General features: G+C 42.8%; 1 protein-coding gene across 3 annotated transcripts in view; it reads right to left on the bottom strand.

Annotated features, from left to right (window-relative positions):
* Nucleotides 1-24,374, bottom strand: part of PTPRA (protein tyrosine phosphatase receptor type A) — a 186,337-nt gene that overhangs the window by 34,251 nt on the left and 127,712 nt on the right. For all 3 annotated transcript variants that reach the window (XM_081257892.1, XM_081257893.1, XM_081257894.1), the window contains 3 exons: nucleotides 14,445-14,529; nucleotides 13,183-13,256; nucleotides 12,832-12,968 (listed from right to left, as the gene is read on the bottom strand). In XM_081257892.1, coding sequence (XP_081114018.1) covers nucleotides 12,832-12,968; nucleotides 13,183-13,256; nucleotides 14,445-14,529 — 296 coding nt within the window. The remainder of the gene's footprint in view (nucleotides 1-12,831; nucleotides 12,969-13,182; nucleotides 13,257-14,444; nucleotides 14,530-24,374) is intronic.

The following is a 24,374-nucleotide window of genomic DNA, read 5'->3' as shown; positions in this document are numbered from 1 at the left end:
AGAATGCCTTTCCTGTTACTATAAGCATAGCATGCTCTTTATATGATTACTATGTGGTTAGGAGCTTGTTACAATGCTGGGTCAAAATGGACCACCCCAGTATATAGGACTGGGTACATAACTGAAAGGATGGGCCATTTATCCCCATGCTGACCACCATGCAAAGCTGAGATGTATCTCAGAGTAAACCACACAGGAGGGGTCTGGATGGACAGGTGAGTTAGGAGCCTGACAAGGGGGTATGGCAGCCCAGCCTCTAGCATCATGTGGTAAGGAAGCAAGAACAGGTGAGTGGGTGAGAGGGCATTCACATGGATGCAGCAGTTAGGAAGCAGAGGACGTGGATGAGGTAACACTGAATCTGCAGCAGTTTTGGAGCAAATGTAAATCAGCTAGCACTAGGAGGTATGTGGATAAGTATAAATGGTTTGACATGAGATAGTCTGGATTGTATGAACTTGAGCAAATCGGCCAAAGTTTCCCATAAAATTGGGACAATAATATCTGCTACATAAGGAGTAAATAAGATAATCTCATGTTTGGCATAGAATAAGCATTCAATAAATTCGTTTTATAAGAGTAGGAAGCTAAACTTTATTATTTGAATTGTTTTCTTCTGTGTTCTATATATTCAAAACTAAGAAAGCAAAAAGAGAAATAGTTTAAAATTACAACCTAGACAACCTTCCTGATAAGTGATTTGGAAATATGTCTTAAAGCTTTAAAAATATTCATACCCTTTGACCTAGCAAATCTGGATTCTAGACTAAATAAATAAAAATCTCTATGTTCAAATTATTTACTTCATCATTATTTAGAATGACCCCAAACTGAAAACAACCTTAGTATTCAGCAGTAGGAGAACAGTTAAGTAAATTATGGTTCATGTATTACTTTTCATTCATTCTTTCAACAAACATATGTGTACCTATCAGGTACCGAGTTAGGTACAGAGCAAACAGTGGTGAATCAAATCATATACACAGTTCTTGCTCTCATGAACAATGCAAACTTGTGGGTGAAAGACAGATATTAAATAAATAAAACAAGTAAATATAAAATTACATACCATGATAAATGCAATGAGAGAACAGATTATTAGAGAAAGTATCAGAAAGCCCAAGGAATACCCCAATACAGATTAAGGGTAGGTCTCTATGAGGAAGGATGAGTATGGAAAAGAGTATTCCAGGCAAAGAACAGCATGTATGATGACCCAGAGGCAGGAGAAGGCTTGGTTTGTGTGAGGAAATGAAGTGTCAGTGAGGGTGTTATGTAGAAAATGTTGCTGGTGGAGATGGCAAGAGCAAGTGGGAGGAGATGAGTTTTTTGACAAAAGGCTGATCACGTATTTCTACACAGGTCCTTGAATAGGAAGTTTAAATTTTACTTTAAGTGCACGAGGAAACCATTCAAGGTTTTTATAAACTGCAATCCACTTTACCTGTTAAAGAATCACTCTGGCTGCTACATGGAAAATGGGCTGGGAGGAAGGCAAGTACAGAATGTGGAAAGATGATGGTACAAGGAAATAGATGCCTTTGAGATATATTATGAAGTCAGAATGACTAGATTTAGAGATGGAATGAACAAAAGTTGGGGAGAGAAAGAGACAGGAATGAAGGATGACTCTCAGGTTTCTAGCTTGGATAAAAATAATAAAAAGATTAAGTAAAGGAAATGCCAGCCTAAAAGGAACCAATCTTGCCAGAAAGAAACAAGAGTTTTAAGAAGGAGCAAATATACTTCCTAGGAACCAGCAAGATAGTGGTAGGAGAAATTAAAGTGAAATACCCCAAGATAACCAGAGTCAAGGTCTCATAGTCCATCTACCTTCACTTATTCAAGAGATTTTCTTTTCAGAGTTAAAACCCTGGAGGTTCTGCCTGTTATTTTACTAAGAAAGCCAATTTCTTTAGACCCACTGCTGTCAATACATAAAGGGGAAAAAGGAGTTTCCTGGACCAGAAGATTGGAATTTCCCAGTTCACCCACAGTTTGCCTTCTCTTCACCTAGATAGGCTAGATTTCCACCTTGATGCAGGGCAGGACGAGACACAAGTTTTTAAAAGCCCTCAAGACTAATCCTGAGGCATTACTTTTCCTGTACATCCCTTGTCTAAAATGATGTAGAACAGATGTAGTGACAACAAGATTCTTGAAAACAGTCCTCAGGGTAATGACAATGACCACATCTCAAAGTCCTGTCAGCACCCCTAGCTCCCCCAGTCATGATGAAGAAAAATTAGGTCTCCAGGTAGGCTGAGGCTCCTAAAAGGAAAGTTAGGAAGAAACAGGAGTCACTGTTTGACAAGAGAAAATAAAAGATTTGCTTTAGAGAACACTGTACTAGATGCAAAATATCAGATTAAAGGGCCTAGGTCAAGGATGAAAACAAGGGGAATCCTACTTTTAGCTTCTATTCTGAACAACCCAGCCTGGAGAGCTGGGCAGAAGCAGTTGAACCAGAAGGCTCTAAGATGTTAAATTCTCCACAAACAGTAGGTGGCATCAAAGACCACTTCATCCCTTGCTTAGGCCTTTACTGGAAGCAAGGCTATCATTTTTTAAAAAATGTCAGTTAAAAAAATTTTTTTTTCAATTTTTACAATTATTTTTTTAAAAAGTATATCTACCACCCAATTTAACTTATAAGTTCTCTTTGGGCCCTTCCTCACCATGTTCTCTTCCTTCTCCTCTCACAAGTAAACTTGGAATTTTATATTTATTATCCCCTTGCTTTATTTGTATCCATATATTCTGTATCCTTAAAAAAATATATTTTTATTGTTCAGTCTATTTTTTGATAAAAATGCAATGATAAATGGTGACTTGCTTTTTTTGCCCAACATTATGTTCTGAAGATTCCACTCAGGTTGTTCCATGTAGCCAAAGTTCATTCATTTTAACTACTTTGTAGTCCTCCATTTTTAGACCATACCAACATTTATTTATCCATTCTACTACTGGTGAATATTTGGGTTGTTTACAGTTAACCATCCTGCTTTGAGCACTAACTGTATGTGTTTCCTCATGCACATGTGCAAGAGTTTCAGATATGACTATCTTTAACCTTACCAGACGAGGCCAAATTGTTTTTCAAAGTAGCTGTACCAATTTACACTCCCACCAGCAATGTAAAGTATTCCAGTTATTCCGTATCCTTGTCAACATTTGCTATGGTCAGACTTTAAATGTATCATATGTAGGTTTAATTTACATTTCTCTGATTATTAATGAGGTTCACCATCATTTCATAGTTTACTGGTCAACAGGGTTTCCTCTTCTGTGAAGAACCTAGTTGAGTGTTTCCCCATCTTTCTATTGGATTATTTATCTTCTTACTACTTTGTAGAAGTTCTTTATGTGTTCTGGAAACTCATTATCAGTTATAAGTGTTACAAGTATTTTTTACCAAGTTTGTGGGCTGCCCTTTCATTTTCTTTATAGTATCTATTTATGAACAGAAGTTTTGCATTTTAATGTAGTCAAGTTGATCAATCTTTCCCTTTATAAACATTTTAAGTCTTAAGAACACCTTCTTATGTGAGATCATAGTATATTTTCCTACATTATTGTCTCTACATTTTTTCCTTTAAATTTCAGTGTTTACATCAACTGGGACTGATTTTTGGTATGAGACAGGAATTCAATTTCATTTATTCCCATGGGGTTACCCAATTGTCTGAGCTCTATTTATTGTAAAGACCATCCTCTACCCCAGCAAAACTACAACAGCATTTGTCACAAATAGGTTTCCCTTTACATATGAATCTGCTTCTGGGTTCTCTATTTTATTCCGCTGGTCAATCTATTCCAGTGCCAATACAAAACTGTCTTAATTACTAAACTTTATAATGACTCTTTATACTGGTAAGGCGGGTCTCCTCACCTTGTTCTTCTTCTTCAGGAATGTCTTGGCTATTCTTGAATCTTTTCTCCTCCATATAAATTTTAGAATCAGCTTGTCAAGTTCCACAAAAAACCTGTTGGGATTTTTATTGGAATTGCATTGAATCTATATATCAGTTTGGGGAGAATTGACAACTTTACAATACTGAGCCTTCTAATCCATTGATCTTATTTCTTTCACTAATTTAGGTTTTTTTCTTTAATGTCTTCAAACATTTTTATAATTTTCTCCAAAGATTTTATAAATGTTTTATTAAATTTATTCCTAGGTACTTCACATTTTGGATGCCATTGTAAATGGCATCTTTTAAAAATTATTAGATTTTCTGATTGTGGCTTATGAACAGAAATGCATTCACTTTTTATGCTGTTTTTGTATCTATCAACCCTGTTAAAATAACATTAATTCTAATAATTTATCTGATGAGTCTGTGGATTTCTCTGGGACAATAATCTCCTCTGTGAAAAAAACTGATTTTTGTCTCTTCCTTTCCAATCCGTAATACCTTTCGTTTCTTTTCTTGTCTTACTGTGCTAATGTCTCCAGTATAGTACTGAATCTCATTCACTTTAAATCCCCTTCCAAATACTTTGGCCACAGTCACCAGTGCCTGAACACTCTGCTGTGATGGGGAGCCTACTATTTTCCAAGGCAGTTCCCCTGATCTTGGAACAGTTCTATTTAGAAGGACTTAACACCCAGATACCTAACTTGTTTTCCCCTTGTACTGACTAGTGTAAAACCCAGGAGGTCAGCTGGTGCCTTCTCTGCCCCTTGGAAATCCTGAACTCCCAATTCCCTGGACTGTTGAATTCTAAAGCCCTTGACATAGGTACTGATAATTCCCATAGGCCTTTGGCTCTGATACATTTATCTGGAGACAACTCATCAATGTAGAGACTATTCAGCCTCTGATTCACTCAGATGCCACACAGTTCTGTCACCAAATTACACATAAATGCTTCTTTACCCGGAAATCCAAGAATTAAGCTGTCTCTACTAAAGATGCAGGGTCCTGCGTGGGTTGGGGGGTTTCACATTTCACAATTCACAGATTGTGACTGCCTCACAGCCTCTAGTTCCTTCCCTAGCTGACTCCTATCCCCTTCATCTCAGGAGCTAACTAAAGTCTATTTATTTATTTATTAAACCTTAAACATGTTTTAGGGACCTCAATAAGTAGCTTTTCAAAGTGTTTCTTTTAAACAAATTCAATGCTTCCTTCTGAGACAAATGCTGGTCAGTAAAATGTTCCAGTTATAACTTTAGGACAAAAGTTCCATTACCCATAACTTTCAACCACAGTGGGGTATCATAGAAATGTTACACACTCCCCATTTAGTCTGTCAGATATCCGAAAACAGCTGTCATTTCCTATGCTTATTGTTTCTTCAGCTGTTCACCCCCACGGTCCAGTTTTTCCTCCAAAACAACTTCCCATTTAATGATATTCCTTTTCACAGAGACCTGACCACAAGACTCTTGGCACAGTTCAAGCTGGGTACACCAACTCTATTCTATATGCCATCTATACATTAAAGCATAATGGATACTACGCTAAAGCTAATAAGCTTGAATAGCTTTGTTTACTATATAAAAAAAACTTTTTGAAGTTTTTTTTTCTTCTTCTTTTTGGCTGCACCGAGAGGCACGCAGGACCTCAGGTCCCCAAACAGGGATCAAACCTGCGCCCCCTGCAGTGGAAGCAGGGAGCGTTAACCACTGGACCACCAGGGAAGCCCCCTTAAAGTTTTTAATGTCTGATTTTAAAAATGTTATTTAAAAATATGCTTGTTGTAAAAGAAAGTCAAATAATTCAGTAGAAAGTGGAAGTTCCCTATCATGTCTCTCCTGTCTTCTACCCGTCCTTGTAGGCAACCACTGCTCAGTTCACAGTATTCCTCCAGACTTAAAAAAAAAAAAAAAAAAAAAGGCATTAACACACTCAAATGCAGACATACATAGATTTTTTTTTAAAGGGGGATTATACCATGTAAAGTCCCCTGGAATATGTTTTTCCCCATATTTTTCTATGTCAACACATTTATTTTAATGACAGTACATAATTTCATAATAAATGCAAGAAATTATTTAGCCATTCTGCTATTTGATAGATAAATATTTTCCACTTTATTTTCTTTGCTATAAGTAATGCTACAATGAACATCCTTGTACAAATATATATTTTGTTTTCTGATAGAGTCCCAAAAGTTAGGTCAGATAGCATAAGCATTTAAATTTGGTTGACACTGCCAAATCATCCTTCCAATGCTGTATCAATTTAAACTTCCCCTACCTGTGTGTAAGAGTTTCTTTATCCCCATACCCCTGCCCATACTTGATATCAATCTTGTAAAATTTTCAAATCTAACAGGCCCAAAATAATGGTTAGTTTTAATCTGGATCTCCAGACTAGTAGATATAGTTGAGCTTCTTTTCCTATGATTATAGACCATTTGTTTTTCTCCTCTGAACTGCCAATTTTTCTCCTGCAATGTTTACTTTTTTCTCACAGGTCTGGAGAAGCTCTATATATTATGGAAAATTCTCTGTCTACCTGTGGCAAATAGTTTCTCCCAGTTGGCCACTTTCTTATGGTGTTATTTTTCAGAGATGCTTAACATTTAAATATATTTATTATCTTTCAACCTATTCTGTTCTAGCTTCTGAATCTTGTGTTTTGCTTAGAAAGGCCTTCCTCACCCCATGATTACAAGAATTTTATTCTATGATAGTGGACACAAATGGGTGTGTTTGTCCTATGTGTTAACTCTCCTCTTTCCTGCCAGGGCTGACCAATGCAAGCACAGTCACACCTGACCTATATTGTATCAACTAGATTCTCTTTTCCAGGATTTTGAAACCCAGGAAGAAGCAGAGGCTTCCCTAGAGGACCCAGACCCACCAGGATAGGACCTGCTCTGTCCAAAGGCTGGTAGTCTATCTCATCTTTTGATTCTGCCAGCTTCCCCACTTTTTTGCTTGAGTTGACTTCTCTTGTTTTTAAGTAAAAGACCTTAACTCACTTAGCAGTTAGTAACAGAGAGTGGGGTTGTAGGTGAGATACTGATGGGGGAAATACGGGTGATGTGAACCTGATTACCGAGTTCAGATGAAGGGAAAGGAACTGTCAACCAATTTGCATTATGGGAAAGAGCAAGCCACTCATACCTCACGACTGTAAAACAGTTACTTCATATTGGCTTGCAATCACCTGGGATGTGCTCTAGCTGATGGTAAAGGAGTTGGGGGAGGGGGAGTGCCAATTAAAAGGAGATGAGAAATGCTGAAACCAAGGAATAGGATTATTTCTGACAATTTTAGATAGTAAAACAAGAAAAAGCCCGGCTCCAAAATCAAATACTTATCTCCAAAGACAGCACAAAAGTCAGGGCCCTTCTATGACTGTGCTATGTATTTTGCTGAACCAAAAGTTAAGGTTTCAGAATTTTGCTGGTTGTTAAATGTTAATGCCAATGGAATTCACATCTTTCCTTGGCTGGTCATGTGAAAGACACGGCTTTAAAGTGAGATAATTGAAATGATGCAGAAAGGAAACAGAGGAGTTGGGGAAAGCCAACTTCTACAAATCTCTATTGTGCTCTCTACTGCATCCTGCTTTCAGGATGAAAACTGCCCCACAACCCAGCTCTCACTGCTCATGGATTATCAGGATGCAAGTATAACACGATCTGGAGGGTAAAATACATAAAGAAGGTAGAAAAGCAAAGAACACCCAGAAGAAACTGCAGGAATTCACTGAGTTGGATCACCAAAAACCATAGGAATAGTTGTTGATACACATTTTGAGGATGTTAGACCAAGGAGGGGTCTAATTCTAATTTTTGAATAGGGCTAGATTTCTAGTTATGGTACGGTTAACTGAACTTCTGCAGTTAGTGTAACCGCTCAGGAAACTGGCCACGGTTCTAATGGTGGGGTAGGGTGGGGTGGCCAGTAGGAACCTGGACTGAATGCTGGGTTCAGCTACGTAACAAAGAAAAGCCAGAAAGCCCTTGGCACAAAGTAGAGGAAATCAGTGTTACAGGGGATCCAACAGCCTCAACCTTCTCACTGACACCTTCACCATGTCCTTGATGGGATCTACAATGCATGCCTCACTAGAGGGTGTACATGGGTGAGGAAAGCACCTTCATCTTTTAGAAGAAGGAACTGACTTCAAAAAGGGATTCTTGATCTTAGTGGGATGAAAAAGACCTCAGAGGCCACAGTTCACCAGGGCTCAGACTTCTCTGAGGTGGATCATTTGTTGTGAAGCTCCCAATAATGGAAATGGGAGGCAGCCAGCTCAGGTCAGTTGAGGGGGCCTGACTAGACTCTCATGCTAGAGAAGGGTTCCTTCTCATCCAACTCCCAGGCTTGAGTCAGTTCACAGACCTAGAACCCTTCAATGATGGGCACATGTAAGAAAGAACCCTGCCGTAGCACATCGACACTCCTATACCATGAACCTTCCTCCTCATCTTCTCTTAAGAATCTGCAGGCATTTACCATGGTAACCACTGGGTAAAGGCAAATACATCTTTTGGGGTCTACTGGGTTCTGGCCTTCAGCTAACTAATTCCTGGGAACCCAGAATGCTATAATTTCATGCTAGTTTGAATGGAGCCTTTGTAGGCCAGGAGATGGAAGGATTTTTGGCTTGAAGTGGTCTCACGTTAGGAGCTACCTATTTTCCCAATGTATGGTTGGAATGGAATTCTACAGCAAGGAACAGGAATAACCACATTGGTCCCCTAACCCTTTGGATAGGTGCCATTCCAGTAGCTAGAGCAAATGCAAGCTGCTGGAGCAGTCATCTCCCTTTACCAAAAGGCTAGGTCCCTAGATGAGTCATCACAGAGCTCCTAAGTGCTACAGGAGACTTAAAAGTTGTGGGATAATGATGAAATAATCCATTTAGATGTGTGAGTTTAGTGATGGCGTGAAGCGAGTGCTCAATAACTACTAATATTAGCTATTCTGATGCTTCCTATTACTCTCCATGCAAGCTACCAAACAGATAAGCTGACAGTTTTTAAGAATGTCAGTATAATGTCATACATGAACCATGTGGAGCTGCAGATCTGCAGTTGCTTTTCCAGATGTTATATTTCCTACAGATTAATATAACCCGTGGTACCTGGAATTTCGCTATTAATGAGGCAAGTACGCTTATTTTTCCCTTTATGATGCACAAAGAATACATGAAGCAGTTTCCCTTTCTCATGGCAGGAGCAGCTTCAGTGATAAATCATCTTGACCTCTCTCTGCTGTGAATTGGTTCATTGGGATTCTGTCTCACTGTTTCACAGGACATTACCCTGACAACTATATAGTGGCCTGCCACCTTGGCCAAGTATTCTGAAAGTCAAAAGCCAGCAGCACGTCAGGATATCCCCTCCAACATAAAGGGTAAGTTGCCACTCCTTGCCCCCACGCCCTCCCCCGCCCCGCCCACTTCAAGGAGGAGGAGTGATGCTTGCTGGGTCATTATGGATTTTGGAGACAGCATGCATATACCACATGCTGGTGTCCTATTCTGACTCATTTATTGAGTGATCTGAAAAGAGAAGGCTCTCTAGCTGATCCAGGCCATAGAGAAATTAGCTCTGGTAGATTCTATGGGGCCCTAAGTGTCTGTGGTTCAGGCTGAGTAGGAGAATCATAATGAAAAACCTTAGGATTTGGGGACAAGACCATGATCCTGTCAGCAAGATTATGTTCCTAGCTTAGCACTGGGGTCTGGTAGAGACTGTAAGCCTGACCATGGGACACTAGATATCCATATGACGTCAACTGCCCATCATAAACTAAGTATTATGTGATTCAATAAGCTATAAATTGGGACATGTCCAGAATTCAGCTGAAACTGATGTGTACAGAACGCATGCCACACAACCACTCCTTCAATAGATTCCTCTGACTTCCTGATGATATTAACAGTTGACTAAAGGAGAAAAAAGTCCAGCTTAGTGTACAAATGGCTCTGTGAGACATGCTAGCCTATTCTGGAAGCAGATTGCTATGGGATAATCTACTTAAGGTATGGCTCTGAATGAGTATAAAAGAGAAACCCGTCTGGTGAACAGAACTTCAAGCAAGGTATCACACTATCCACTTCACTGGATGTCAGGATCTAAGCTGATCCCTGGGTAGTAGATAACTGGGACAAAAAAGACAGGAAATATTTATGCTCCATGTGTATGCTCACTGGATGGCACTCACTGCAAGAACCCAGGAGATGTTGGTCGGCCCTTTCCCTCACCACCCCAGTGCTGGCCCAATGAGCCCATGAACAGAGTGGCCATGATAGCACGGCAGTTGACTGTTACAATACCTATCTGAATTTGCCTACCATGCCTCTTAGGAACACCACCTCTATCCAGGTATTCACTGGAATGCCTTATCATGGGATCTCAGGGAATCATCTCTAAACAAAGAACTCATTTCACAGAAAACAGTACAGCCACCAGGTCACATACCCATCACCCAGAAGTAGCTTGCATCACATTTAAAAAACAGCAGAGTGCCTACTGGAGACCTAGCTATAGTGTTGAGGCTGAGGTGCTATCCTGTGGGATGAGGTGAATGTTCATAATCAATAATGAGCATTAAATAGTGTTTTTTTCTAACAGCCAGAAAGAAGTGTCCAAGTTATTACCTTAACTTTTGCCTGGTAAATGGTCTTCTGCTTCACCTCTTGCTCCCCTCCCATCTATTCTCCACATTGTAGCTAGTGATTTTCTTAGAGTGCAAATCTGACCACATCACTCTCCATTCCCCCAAGCCCTTCAGAGGTGGAGCAGATATGAGTGGTAACCCACCCACCCAATAAACATTCCTCCTTGTTACTAGAGCTCCCATTCTGTGGGTTATCCGCCTATCCTCTACATGACACTACAATAATCTGGATTGGTCTCAACCAGTTGCAGTAAGTCTATTTCTCCCTTGCTTATGACTAGTTTAAGAAGGAATATGTGACCAGGGAAGTCTCCAGAAGCTTTTGGGAAAGTTTTCCTCACTAATAAAAGGAGACATACAGGAAGAAACAGTCATTCTCTTCCCACTGGACCTTGTTTACCCCCATGTGGTGCCTAGAACTGGGGCAGCCATTATTTTTGGGGGGGGGTCACGCTGCATGGCTTATGGGATCTTAGTACCCCGACCAGGGATTGAACTCGGGTCCTCGGCAGTGAAAGCGCGAAGTCCTAACCACTGGATCGCCAGGGAATTCCCTGGGCAGCCATTTTGGCAACATGGGGAAAGCCAGCCTAAGAGACAGGACTGACACGTGGCTGAGTGGAAAGATATGAAGGAGACAGAGTTTAACAATGCCCAAGTTGATGAATTAGCCAACTCTGGAACTGTTCCTGTGTCCTCAAATCCATTCCCCTCTCCCTAATCATTACCACTTTACATCAATCTATCAGCGACTCTGGTCTCTACTGCTGCAGCCCCTAACTGTATTTCCTGCTTCTATCCTGGTCTCCCCATGGGCTATTCTCTAACTAGTAGTCTGAGTCATTTTTTCCAAATTACAAATCTGGTTGGTCTGTGGCTTCCCACTTCTCTCATGACATTCTACAAGATCTACAGTCTGGCCCAGTCTTCTACATTTTCATCTCTTACTACTCCCTTAAGTCTCTGCCCTTCAGCCACTCACGGTCCTTCATTATTTATTTTATTTTATTATTATTTTTTTTTTTGCGGTATGTGGGCCTCTCACTGCTGTGGCCCTCTCACTGCTGTGGCCTCTCCCGTTGCGGAGCACAGGCTCCGGACGTGCAGGCCCAGCAGCCACAGCTCACAGGCCCAGCCACTCCGTGGCATGCGGGATCCTCCCAGACCGGGGCACGAGCCCGTGTCCCCTGCATCGGCAGGTGGACTCTCAACCACTGCACCACCAGGGAAGCCCCCTCATTATTTTTTGAATGTGCCCTTCCCTCACCCACCCTCACTACTGACAGATTGCTCCTGATATTCCCAGTGCCTGGAATGTTCCCCATCCCCCTTTCCCCAATGCCCTTGCCTATGATTAGGTCTCAATTAAAATATCATTTTTAAAGGAAGTTCTGAACTGGTGGACTGGAATCATCAACTGGTAGATTTGCAAACATGCTCTGCTTCCTTGAGAGAGTTATAAAACATACAAATGTAAATACTACCCAAGATTAGGCCTGCGCTCTGCAGTCTGCCATGGTCCTCATTTTCCACAATGACCTATTCCTACTGTCTACTTAAGATACCCCGTGACCCCTGGCTCTAGACTCTAAAAGGCCACCTCTTGGGCTTCCCTGGTGGCGCAGTGGTTGAGAGTTCACCTGCCGATGCAGGGGACATGGGTTCGTGCCCCGGACCAGGCGGATCCCACATGCCGCGGAGCGGCTGGGCCCGTGAGCCATGGCCGCTGAGCCTGCGTGTCCGGAGCCTGTGCTCCGCAACGGGAGAGGCCACAACAGTGAGAGGCCCATGTACCACACACAAAAAATAAAATAAATAAATTAATTAATAAAAGGCCACCTCTTAATATAGGTTCCTATGCCTCTGCACCAGTTCTTCACGTTCTATATTGCTGTTTGAACTTATACAGCAAGTTCCCTGAGTGTAGGGACTAGATTTGCTCCCGAGCAAATCCCTGGCACCTTGCACATATCAGATGCTTGATAAGTATTTATTAAACAAAAGTAACAGATGCAATGATGAATGAATGGATAGATGGGTAGAAGAGGGAGGTATGGCAAATCTTTTTGCATTTCCTGTCCATGGTCACATAGGAAAGGAGTCAGATGAACCTGGTAAAAAATTTCTCACCTCTTAACCCATTAGAAGCCTGTTTTCTACCCCATGATTCAAAAGGTTTGACCTTAGGTCTGCCTTCCTCCCTGCTGACACACCAGCCTCAGCAAAGAACTCACGTTGAATTCCTCTCTGAAGAGCTTATTGTCATCAGCCATTCTCCGGTTAATCTCCTCTTCCAGCTTGTCCACGGGCAGGGGCGGATACTTCCTGTTGGTGCTTGGGGACCTGGCCAGAAGTGGTACGCTCTGGGGTTCTGCAGTGCATAAGGGGGAAGGTTGGTCAGGTGCCCTGGGGACACAGCCCTTCTCTGGAGACTAAATTAGGGGTTCTATCTCATGGACCAGGCATCCAAAAACTAGGGCTGCTTTCAAGTCTTTTTTTCCCTTTCCTTTTAGGATGGGGAAACTCCTATTTTCTTGATTTTTCTTCTCCATGAAGGTTCCCCATGTCATTTAGGGGTGTCTTACCCACATCCTCAGTGCGGCCATTGGATAAGCGGAAAGAATTGGAATGGCTCCCAGCTTGCTTGTATTTCTTAAACCTAATGAGAAAATGTTCATAGTGAAACACTAAGCACAGAGTCAGGAGAGACCAATCATTGGCTTTGTAGCTCCACTTACTGATTCAGCATTTTAAAATATCCTTTACCAAAGAACAGGCTCTTTTAGAGACAGGTTCTGCACACACTGAAGCAGCTCCAGTGGTGACTGAGCACCTCACTGTGCTCTTGCTCACCCTCAGCACACTAGAATCCAACCCAGAAAACCCCACAGTATGTTCTGGCTTGAATGGCTCCTCTGTGCAGCTCCAGTTCCAGGATTCGCTGCAGATCATAGCCACACCAGGTGGAGGTAGAATGTGTGGGTAGAATACAGTGGGGGGAGATAAGAGTGTCAAACAAAAATCCTGGTACTTCCCTGGTAACCAGGGAGAAGCTCAGAGCTTCAGACTGGATTGGCAGAGGTCTGGCCACAAGTCTCCTGCAGAAAGGTGGAGACACACAACAAACTGTAGGGGTGTACAAGGTTTCCCTCTCTTTATCCCTGCAGAAGAACAGAGGGAGCCCAGAGTGGCTTAAGCCAAAAATAAGGTAGAGTTAAACCCAATTAGTCAGGGTGGTGACTTTAGCAGGAAGAGAACAAATGCACCTCCTCCTTCCCTCCCTTGGGTTTCCCTTCCTGGCTTTGGTACCTGTTTGAGGAGTAATACCTAAAAGACCCTGGAAGAAAGTCAGAAAGAGAAACTCTGTAGCTCACATGGTTCAGTTCAGCATGCAAGAGTCAGGGACCCTAGAAGGGTATGGGGACAAAGCCCCAGCTAGAAATAAAGTAGACCTTTACTGAGCACATAATCTTCACTGTGGTGCTTTCAGGGGTTGTTTCAATAGGGCTAGATCTGAGGATCTTAAAACACCTATTAGTAACAAGAGACTGTGGCTTCTTCCCTCAACCTCTAAACCACTGTCCTGGGTTTTAGGGTGAACTGGAGTTGAGGGACTGGACTTGGGACAGATGGAAGCAAAGGGGAGGGGCTAGGTGTTAAGGAAGACTATGTAAAACTTTAAAACATTTCTAAGCAGAATTTTAATCTTAGGAGTACTACCATGAGTCATTCCCCTCTATCCCATTCACTGTCTTTATCCTACTGTCTTCTGGACTGTGTGGGCTTACTGAGACCCTGGGGTATTGAAAGAGAGTCCAAGAGAATGCAGAAGCATTAGCACGCTCACCTCAACATGTACAAAACTATGATAATAAACACGATCACTAGCAGAGAGGACAGGGCCACCATCACTGCAATAATTGGCGTCTCATCTGAAATCAAGAGAACAAAACACGTTATTATCATTGTATGTAATGGAAGGCTCAACTCGGCTGCTCAGGGAAACACCCAGATGAGGAAGAAGGGCTCCTCCAAATGCTTATGTAGATGGCTGGGCATGGGGAGGGAGAGAGGGAGAGAAGGAGGGGGGTGGGGGAGGGAGGGAGGGAGGGAGAGGGAGAGAGGGAGAGAGGGAGAGAGAGAGAGAGAGAGAGAGAGAGAGAGAGAGAGAGGGAGGGAGGGAGGGAGGGAGGGAGAAAAGAGAACACCTTCCACTGCCAGCCCAGGGCTATTGGGTGAAGAGGAGGGTACAGTAGGGTAAGAGCCCAGGGTGACATGTCCACCCCATCTCTGACTTATCATACATATGTTTATTTTGTGTCTCCCTGCATTACAATGAAAGCTCTTTGAAGGTAGAGACTGTTTCTTTCATTGCTATAAAGCCTAAAACAAAAACAGTGCTCAGCACATAAGAAATACTCAAATATTTCATAGAGTATTCATCAATCCTAATGGCAAGCTGGGTGTGCAGGGCCAACAATGTACTTTCTCCCAGGCTCAGTGCGCTCCATCTAGAGGAAGATGGGAGAGAAAGGAAAAATGACAATTTTCCTATCATAAATCCAAATGGTTTCCTGGCACAGAGAATACTGTTCCTGATTAAAGCAAGGACACATTATTAGATCCTTAAGCACTGTGTCAAAAAATGCTGGGTACTCTTTTCTACCTCTTTCCACAGCTACCTTTTACCAGGACCCCAACTACAGCAACATCTGGCTTGGAGATAAAGCAACTCTGCCCTCCATTCCATAGGGCCTGGCTTCCTTTCCACCCCACACTGAACCTCATGGCAGCTGACCAGGTGCCACCTCATCCTCTTCCTGCAGTCTCATGCCCCCACCACGAACTATACAACCAGTCAGAATTTTTAACTGTCTTCTCCATTTTGCATCTTTCCTAGCAGCACCACTTTTCATCCTCTTTAGCAGATCCCCCCATGTAAAGGTCAATCCTGTCACATACGTTCTGTATTACATCTATTACTGTCACCTCAAAGACCTGCCTTCCTGACCTCATTTACCCTCCTCCAACCACAAACAGCCAGCCCCACGTCTCTCTTCACAGTTAACTTCTCACAACGGTTGTCTTATTTAACAGTTGTTTTCTCCAACCCCTTACCTCTGGGTACTCCTTAATCTATTTTGCTCTGACTCTATCCTCAGTGAGCCGTTTACATTGCTCATCAAGGACACCAACAAATGGCATATTGCCAAATCCAATGGAAACATTCCCATCCTCATCTGATTCAACTTCTTAGCAGCATTCATTCAAAAAATATTTATGGGGACTTCTCTGGTGGCACAGAGGTTGAGAATCCGCCTGCTGGTGTAGGGGACATGGGTTCGATCTCTGGTCCGGGAAGATCCCACATGCCTCGGAGCGACTAGGCCCGTGTGCCACAACTACTGAGCCTGTGCTCTAGAGCCCGCGAGCCACAACTATTGAGCTCACGCACCACAACTACTGAAGCCCGCGTGCCTAGAGCCTGTGCTCCACAACAAGAGCAGCCCCCGCAACTAGAGAAAGCCCATGCGCAGCAATGGAGACCCAATGCAGCCAAAAATAAATAAATTTACAAAAAAATTTATGGACCAGCAACTGTATGCCAGGCACTGTTCCAGACACTGGGAATAGAGAACTGATTAAACAGACAAGGGACAGAGAGCTGACATTCTGGGGGAAGTGGGAGAAAACTGTTCATAAACAATTTCAGACAGGGGCAAGATATATGAAGAAAAGAAGGGTAAAGGGATAGAGAGTGATGGGTTTTGGGGAGGGGGAAGTGGTTGGCTAGAGTAAAGTGGTTGGCTAAAGAGTAGTTTGGGAAGGTCTGAAGTGGTTATACTGAGCCATTACTTAGAGTGGTCTAAATAATGTGAATAAGTAAACCACAAAAAGATCTGTGCAAAGAGCTTTCTAGGCACAGGGAACAGCAAGCATAAGAGCCCTCAGGAGTTTGGTGGGTTCAAGAAATAGCACAAAGACCAAGATGTGGCTGGAGATGTGGGCAGAAGCCAGAAGACTTAGGGCTTTGCAGGCTATGGTAATGAGTGTGGATTTAGTTCTGAATGTGATGAGAAACATTATGTGATTGGAAGGGTTTGAACAGGAGAGAGATATAAATGTTTACATTCTTTTAAAAGATCAGCTAGTTAGGGCTTCCCTGGTGGCGCAGTGGTTGACAGTCCGCCTGCAGATGCAGGGGACACGGGTTCGTGCCCGGGTCCGGGAAGATCCCACATGCCATGGAGCGGCTAGGCCCGTGAGCCATGGCTGCTGAGCCTGTGCGTCCGGAGCCTGTGCTCTGCAACGGGAGAGGCCACAGCAGTGAGAGGCCCACGTACCGCAAAAACAAAAAAACAAAAACAAAATGATCAGCTAGTTAAACGGACTCATAAGCAGCAGTCATGAGGTAGGAGGTAATCCAGCAGAATGTGGTGTCATGCAAAGAACAGAGTTTTTCAAGAAGGGGGGAGTAGTCAACTCAATCAAATACTCAATCAACAGATTCAGTAGGATGAAAACAGAGATGTGAAACTGGATTTGACAAGAGGGCAGTTATTGGTGCCCTTTTCAAGAGTGGTTTCAGTTAAGCAGTTGTTGAGAAAGACCAAATGGAGTGAAATAAAGATGGAAAGAAGAGACAGTGAGATACCGACTCCTTATTTGAGGTGAGGACTTTTATCATAAAGAGATTCAGAGAAAAGCAGCAGCTGGAGGGAGAAGTGGGGTGGAAAGTTTTTAAAGAGATGGGAGATATTGTACAATGCTTCTTTGTTGATGGCAATTTTCAAACATACCCTGGTATGTGGATCTCATACTAAAATAAGCATTCAAACTGGCTGACTACACCCTCCTCTCTTTTTTTAAAAATTAATTAATTTATTTATTTGTGGCTGCATTGGGTCTTCGTCGCTGCGCGCAGGCCTTCTCTAGCTGTGGCGAGCAGGGGTTACTGTTCGTTGCAGTGCGTGGGCTTCTCATTGCCGTGGCTTCTCTTGTCGTAAAGCACGGGCTCTAGGTGCATGGGCTTCAGTAGCTGTAGCAGGCAGGCTCAGTAGTTGTGGCTCACGGGCTCTAGAGCGCAGGCTCACTAGTTGTGGCAGACAGGCTTAGCTGTTCCATGGCATGTGGGATCTTCCTGGACCAGGTCTCGAACCCACGTCCCTTGCACTGGCAGGCAGATTCTTAACCACTGTACCACCAGGGAAGTCCCTCCCTCCTCTTTGAAGAACTTTTCTCTCTTGGTTTCTACAACAAAGCACCCTTCTGATTCTATGTCTTGTCTGCTTCAAATTATTTTCCCTTGTCAGTTGTTGCCCTGCTAACACAGACCTCTACATGTCTGACTTCCTCAGGGCTGTTCTTGGCGCTCTCCTCTAGGCTATCTAGTTGATCAGATCAGGCTGGAAGCTCAAGTGATATGCTAGCGATTCCCACATCTGCATTGCTTGGTCAGACCTCTCTTCGAACTCTTCTGAAACTAGAGTGTCACCCCTACTTTAAATTTCACAGGCAATGCAAACTTCCTGGGTCTAAAAAAATTTCCCTCACTGCTGATTCAGTAGCTAGTACTGCCACCCATCCACCCTGTTGTTCAAGCGAGAAATGTGGAAATCCCCTTAGTTTCTTCTCCATGCTTAGCTTCTATGTCCAACCCAGCTGCAAGTAATGTTTTAACACTAAAACCAACACCTCAAATTTGTCTGCCTTTTCTCTACTCTGTTGCCATCACTCTAGTCTAAATCTCTGTCCTCTCTCAACTGAATCATGGTAAGCTGCTATCCCCTGCCAGTCCATTTTCCAGAAAGCAGGGAGAGTGATCTCGAAGAAAGCAAATCAGATCATGTTCCCCTCTTATGTAAAAACCTTTCAATGGTTTCCCAAGCCTTTAGAATGAAATCTAATATCCTTACCCTGGCCAATAACAGCCTCCCTCATTTAGCCCCTGCTTTCTCTATCTCCTCCCACTCTTTCCTTGCTCACTGAACTTCAGCCACTGGCATCCTTCCATCCTGGGTTCACTCTTTCCTTGGGCCTTTGAACATGTTATTCCTTCTGCTGTATATAGCCTCCCTCTGTTCTTTGCCTGGCTAACTCCTAGTCATCCAGTTCTCATTTCAAGTGTTACTTTTACCAGAGAGGTCTTTTCTGACTTAACATTAAATTAGGTAAGCCTTAGTTTCCTTACCTGTAAAATCAGTTATTCTAAAGATTAAATGAGATCATCCATGTAAAGTTCTTGGCACAGTAACTTGCACACATTATGTACACAGTCAGTGTTAGCTATTGTTTTTTATTAGTCTCACAGAGCACTCTGTTATTTCTCTTGATAATACCCTCATACTTTGTAATTATATATTTATTTGAGTATAGCTGATTATGACTGTCCTTCCTTTACACCATAAATTCCACAAAGGCAAGGATTATATACCTGCTTTGCTTCTCACCATATACCTAACACCTAGCACAGAATTTCACACATAGTGGGCACTAAGCAAATACTGGATGGACTACACTGAGCGAATGAATAAAAGAATTAATGATTTATCACTAAATATGTCTTTGTTCAATGCCACTCAGAGAGGGCTGTATACCAGGTATTAAAAGAAGGTAATTAGAGACATCTGGCTCAAGACAGTGGGCTGAATCCATAATTTTATTTCTTTCTCTTCCCAAAAGGACACTGAAACGATAGAAGAAACATAAAAATATGAATGAAATAAAAATTGCATCTGGGGCTTCCCTGGTGGCACAGTGGTTAAGAATCTGCCTGCCAATGTAGGGGACATGGGTTCGAGAAGATCCCACATGCCGTGGAGCAACTAAGCCTGTGCACCACAACTAGTGAGTCTGCGCTCTAGATCCCACGAGCCACAACTACTGAGCCCATGTGCCACAGCTATTGAAGCCCGTGCACCTAGAGCCCATGCTCCACAATAAGAGAAGCCACCGCACCACAATGAAGAGTAGCCCCTGCTCGCTGCAGCTAGAGAAAGCCCTCATGCAGCAATGAAGACCCAAAGCAGCCAAAAATAAATAAATTTATTAAAAAAGAAAAAATCTTAAAAAAAAAAGCACATCTGGAAGGCAGCAAAGAGTGGCATCAGCAAACCAGAAACTTTGAGGGATTTGTGGACAACAAAGCAGATGGGATTGGACTGCTGAAGAGATCAATCACAGCTGAAGAGCCTCCAGTTAAAAGGTAAGTACTAGTTCCATCAGTCTGAGCCTAGAAACACCTCAAGTTCAGCGTCAGACCAGGACGGGGATGAAAGTAGGTCTTGGGGTAGTAGGGTATTTAACCAAAGGCTTGCCAATGCAGTCCGTACACCCACAGGCTGAGCAACAAGCTGTGGTGTCTCATCTGGGCTCAGTTTGAAAAACAGTGCTCTATACAGAGTGGGGGTGTGCTGATGGCTTCTTTACTAAAAAAAAATATATATATATATATATATAAAATATAAGCTGCATATACATTTTTTAACTTGTTATTATGGAAAACTTTCAAACTTACACAGGAGTAAAAGAACACTACAGTAAATCCCTATGCACTGACCATTTCACTTTGACAATATTACCAGATGCCAGTTTTTTCATCTATACCAGGGTTGGGTTTCTCAGCCGCACACTAATAACATTTTGGGATAGATAATTCTCTGCTGTGGGGGGCTCTCGTGTGCACTGTAGGATGTTTAACATCATCTCTGGTCTCTAGCTACCAGATGCCAGTAGCAAACCCTTAATTGTGATGACCAAAATCACCTTCAGACGTTGCCAAATGTCTTCTTGGGGGGAAAATCACCCTGAGCTGAGAACCACTGGATTATATTAAGGCAAATCTGAGACATATCATTTCAACTGTATTTACTTCAGTATGTGGCACTAAGAGATAAGGGTTCTTAGCATAATCACAATACCTTTACCCTATTTAAAAAGCAACACTGTAGCCCCTGCTACCGGCAACTAGAGAAAGCCCCTTGTGCAGGAACAAAGACCCAACGCTGTCAAAAAAAAAGCAACACTAATTCCTTGATATAATCTAATATTCAGTTACTGTTTAAGTATTCCTGATAGCCTTATAGATGCTTGTTTTGCTTTGGTTAAAACTGGCATCCAGAGACGATGCACATGACTGCCAGACACACTAGGTCCACAGAGGGTTTCCTGGGTGGGCCCCAAAGACAGAGGAAGAACAAGAGTGGTACCTGAGGTAATTCTAGGCCACAAGACATGAAGAAGGGGAAAAGAAAGGCAGTTCCGCCTAGAGGATAAGTGTGTCCAACTTCCTAAACAATGACTGAACCCCTAGTTTAGGATATGTTCCTGTTTGTCCTCCTGAAGGGACACCTACTGTGAGCACATTCCAATCAACTCAGTGCTCCAGAGCAAAGCTCAACCAGAGCCCTACAGGAGACCTTCACAAATACCAACGACAGCAGAGGCAGTATAAGAAATAGAATAAATCTTTAAAAATATACTGCAATTTATGCAAGAGGACTCTGCATCGATTAAAAAAAAAAGCCAGGGCTTCCCTGGTGGTGCAGTGGTTGAGTCCGCCTGCCGCTGCAGGGGACACGGGTTCGTGCCCTGGTCCGGGAGGATCCCACGTGCCGCTGAGCGGCTGGGCCCGTCAGCCATGGCCGCTGAGCCTGCGCATCCGGAGCCTGTGCTCCGCGATGGAAGAGGCCACAGCAGTGAGAGGCCCGTGTACTGCCAAAAAAAAAAAAAAAAAGCCACTATAAAATGAGGAGCAATCTCATACCTATCAGGAAAAAAAAAAGTCCCAGAAAATAACAGGTGTTGGCCGGGATGTGGAGAAATTGGAACCCTGTGCACTGTTGGTGAAAATGTAAAATGGTGTAGCTGCTGTGGAAAACAGTATGGCGGTTTCACCAAAAATTAAAAATAGAATTATCATATGATCCAGCAATTCTACTTCTGGGTATATGCCCAAAAGAATACCCATGTTCATAACTAAACATGGGTTTAGTCACAATAGCTAAAATGTAGAAGCAACCAAATGTCCTTTGACAGATGAATGGATAAGCAAAATGTGGTATACATATACAATGAAATATTTTTAGTCTTAAAAAGGAAGAAAACATATGCTACAATATAAGGATGAACCTTGAAGACATTATACTAAGTGAATAAGCCAGTCACAAAAAGACAAACACTGTATGATTCCATTTATATGAGGTACCCAGAGCAGTGAAATTCACAGAAACAGAAAGTTTAATGTATATAGTATAATGATCTGACTTACATACATCATGAAATGATTATCAAAATAAGTTTAGTGAACATCCATGATCTGATACAGATACAAAATTAAATAGAAAAATTTTTTCTCTTGTGATGATAACTCTTAGTATTTACTCTTAACAACTTTCATATTTAACATACAGTAGTGTTAATTATGTTTATCATGTTGTACATTACATCCCTAGTACTTATTTATCTTATAACTGGAGGTTTGTATCTTCTGACTGCTTTTATCCAATTCCCTCTACTGCTACCCCCTGCCTCTGGTGACCATAAATCTGACCTCTTTTTCTATGAGTTTGTTGGTTGGTTGGTTGGTTGGAAAAACATTTTAACTCTCCCAAGCTTTCAGGCCAGAAGAGTCCTCTATCATAAAAGTCAGATTTTACCTCTTGACATCTGAACTACAGCCATGTTTTTAATACAGTTAAAGAAAATACAGATAGTAAAGATGTTCCCAGGCCTGTGTGAGGGAAGGAGACTCAGACCTATTAATAAAGTAGGAGAGAATTTACAGCTCCCTGTATCAAATCTCAGACTTGGAGACAGGCTCAGAATCCAACCACCCTCCTAGGGCTCCTCCCAAACCAGACAGACTCATCATATCATTGTGCTTAGCCCTGTCCTGATCTGGGCCCTCTGGAGATGTGGCCTTGCATGATGCAGGCAAGGCAGGAACAGTGGTCCATTCCCTGCCACTCCCACCTCCATGCCCCACTCCCCAACCACCCATTCTAGCAGAAGTTCACTCCCTAGACTCAGACCAGAGGACACCATTTAAAAAATACTAAAATGGTGTTCTGGGACAACAGTTGTCTATTTGCTAATATCCCCTCTCCAAGAAAACAAAGGGTCATGCTATTTTAAGGGCTCACATGTAGACAGGTGAATCACTCAAGGACTTAAGACACACCTTGGTCAACTGCAAAAATAATCAGTGAAGGGACTTCCCTGGTGGCGCAGTGGTTAAGAATCCGCCTGCCGGGGTTTCCCTGGTGGCGCAGTGGTTGAGAGTCCGCCTGCCGGTGCAGGGGACACGGGTTCGTGCCCGGGTCCAGGAAGATCCCACATGCTGTGGAGCAGCTAGGCCCGTGAGCCATGGCACTGAGCCTGTGCGTCCAGAGCCTGTGCTCCGCAACGGGAGAGGCCACAACAGTGAGAGGCCTGCGTACCGCAAAAAAAAAAGAAGAAGAAAAAAAAAAAGAATCCACCTGCCAATGCAGGGGACACGGGTTCCATCCCTGGTCCAGAAAGATCCCACATGCCACGGAGCAACTAAGCCCATGCACGACAACTACTAAAGCTCACATGCCCTAGAGCCCACACACTGCAACTACTGAGCCCATGCACCGCAACTACTGAAGCCCGCATGCTCTAGGGCCTACGTGCCGCAACTACTGAGCCCGTGTGCTGCAACTACTGAAGCCCGTGCACCTAGAGCCCAAGCTCTGCAACAAGAGAAGCCACCGCAATGAGAAGCCTGCACACCGCAATGGCTGCTTGTTGCAACTAGAGAAAGCCCGCGCATAGCAGTGAAGACCCAGCGCAGCCAAAAAAAAAAAAAAAAAAAAAAAAAAAAAAAATCGGTGAAGTAAAAGCCATACTCCTCTAGCCTCACTTCCTAAGGCCCATTTTTTTTGTTGTCTTCACACTTTTTGGTAGAAATATTTATCAACACTCAAAGGCAAAGTTGTTTTAAGTGCTTCTTATAGGTTGTTAAGTGCTCTAAAAACAGCAAAAGTCATCAAAAGTTGCCTCAAGTGCCCAAACCTCTGGGATGAACCCAATCACTGTTGTCTTGGGCCAAATTACCATTTGGAAACCTTAATTCCTATTGCCCATCCATCTTCCCTAGGGCCTCTGGAGTTATCTTTCTAACACAAAAATCTGACCATGTCACTTCCTTCCTTAACATCACCAGGAGACACCCTGAGCTCAATGCACTGCTGTTGAGGCTACCTCTGACCACTTCCCACCTCATGCACATCAACCATGCACAGCTCCTCAAACACATGACTGGCTCTTTCATGTCTCCTTGCTTTTACCCTGTCTCATGCATCCTCATTTTCCTCAGTTACTATATTAAACTGCCCAAAACTCACCTTCATGCCTCCTTCCCACTCCCTAGGTATAGTGAGCCTTTTAAGCTCCCCTCATAGCACTTTGTATGGTATATATCCAATAGCATGTAGCTGAGTGGGCTCTGATTCTTGGTGTTCACACGTTTCTTCCATCAGACAGGGAACTTTTTTTTTTCTTTCTAGAATCCTCAGCACCTCATAGGTGCTGAATGAATATATTATTAAAGGTGCTTAGGGAAAGCCATCATAAATGAAGTTCACTTAATAATGTCACTTACTATGTTAATCCCCAAATCCCTATTTTTTAAAAAAATTTATTTATTTTATTTATTTTTATGTTTTGGCTGTGTTGGGTCTTCGTTACTGCACACAGGCTTTCTCTAGTTGCGGTGAGCCGGGGCTACTCTTCGTTGTGGTACATGGGCTTC

The sequence above is a fragment of the Mesoplodon bidens genome (assembly GCF_964165515.1).
Source record: "Mesoplodon bidens genome assembly, chromosome: 15".
Taxonomy (NCBI): domain Eukaryota; kingdom Metazoa; phylum Chordata; class Mammalia; order Artiodactyla; family Ziphiidae; genus Mesoplodon; species Mesoplodon bidens.
The sequence above is the reverse complement of the archived record's forward strand: the minus strand, read 5'-3'. Positions and strand labels throughout refer to the sequence as shown.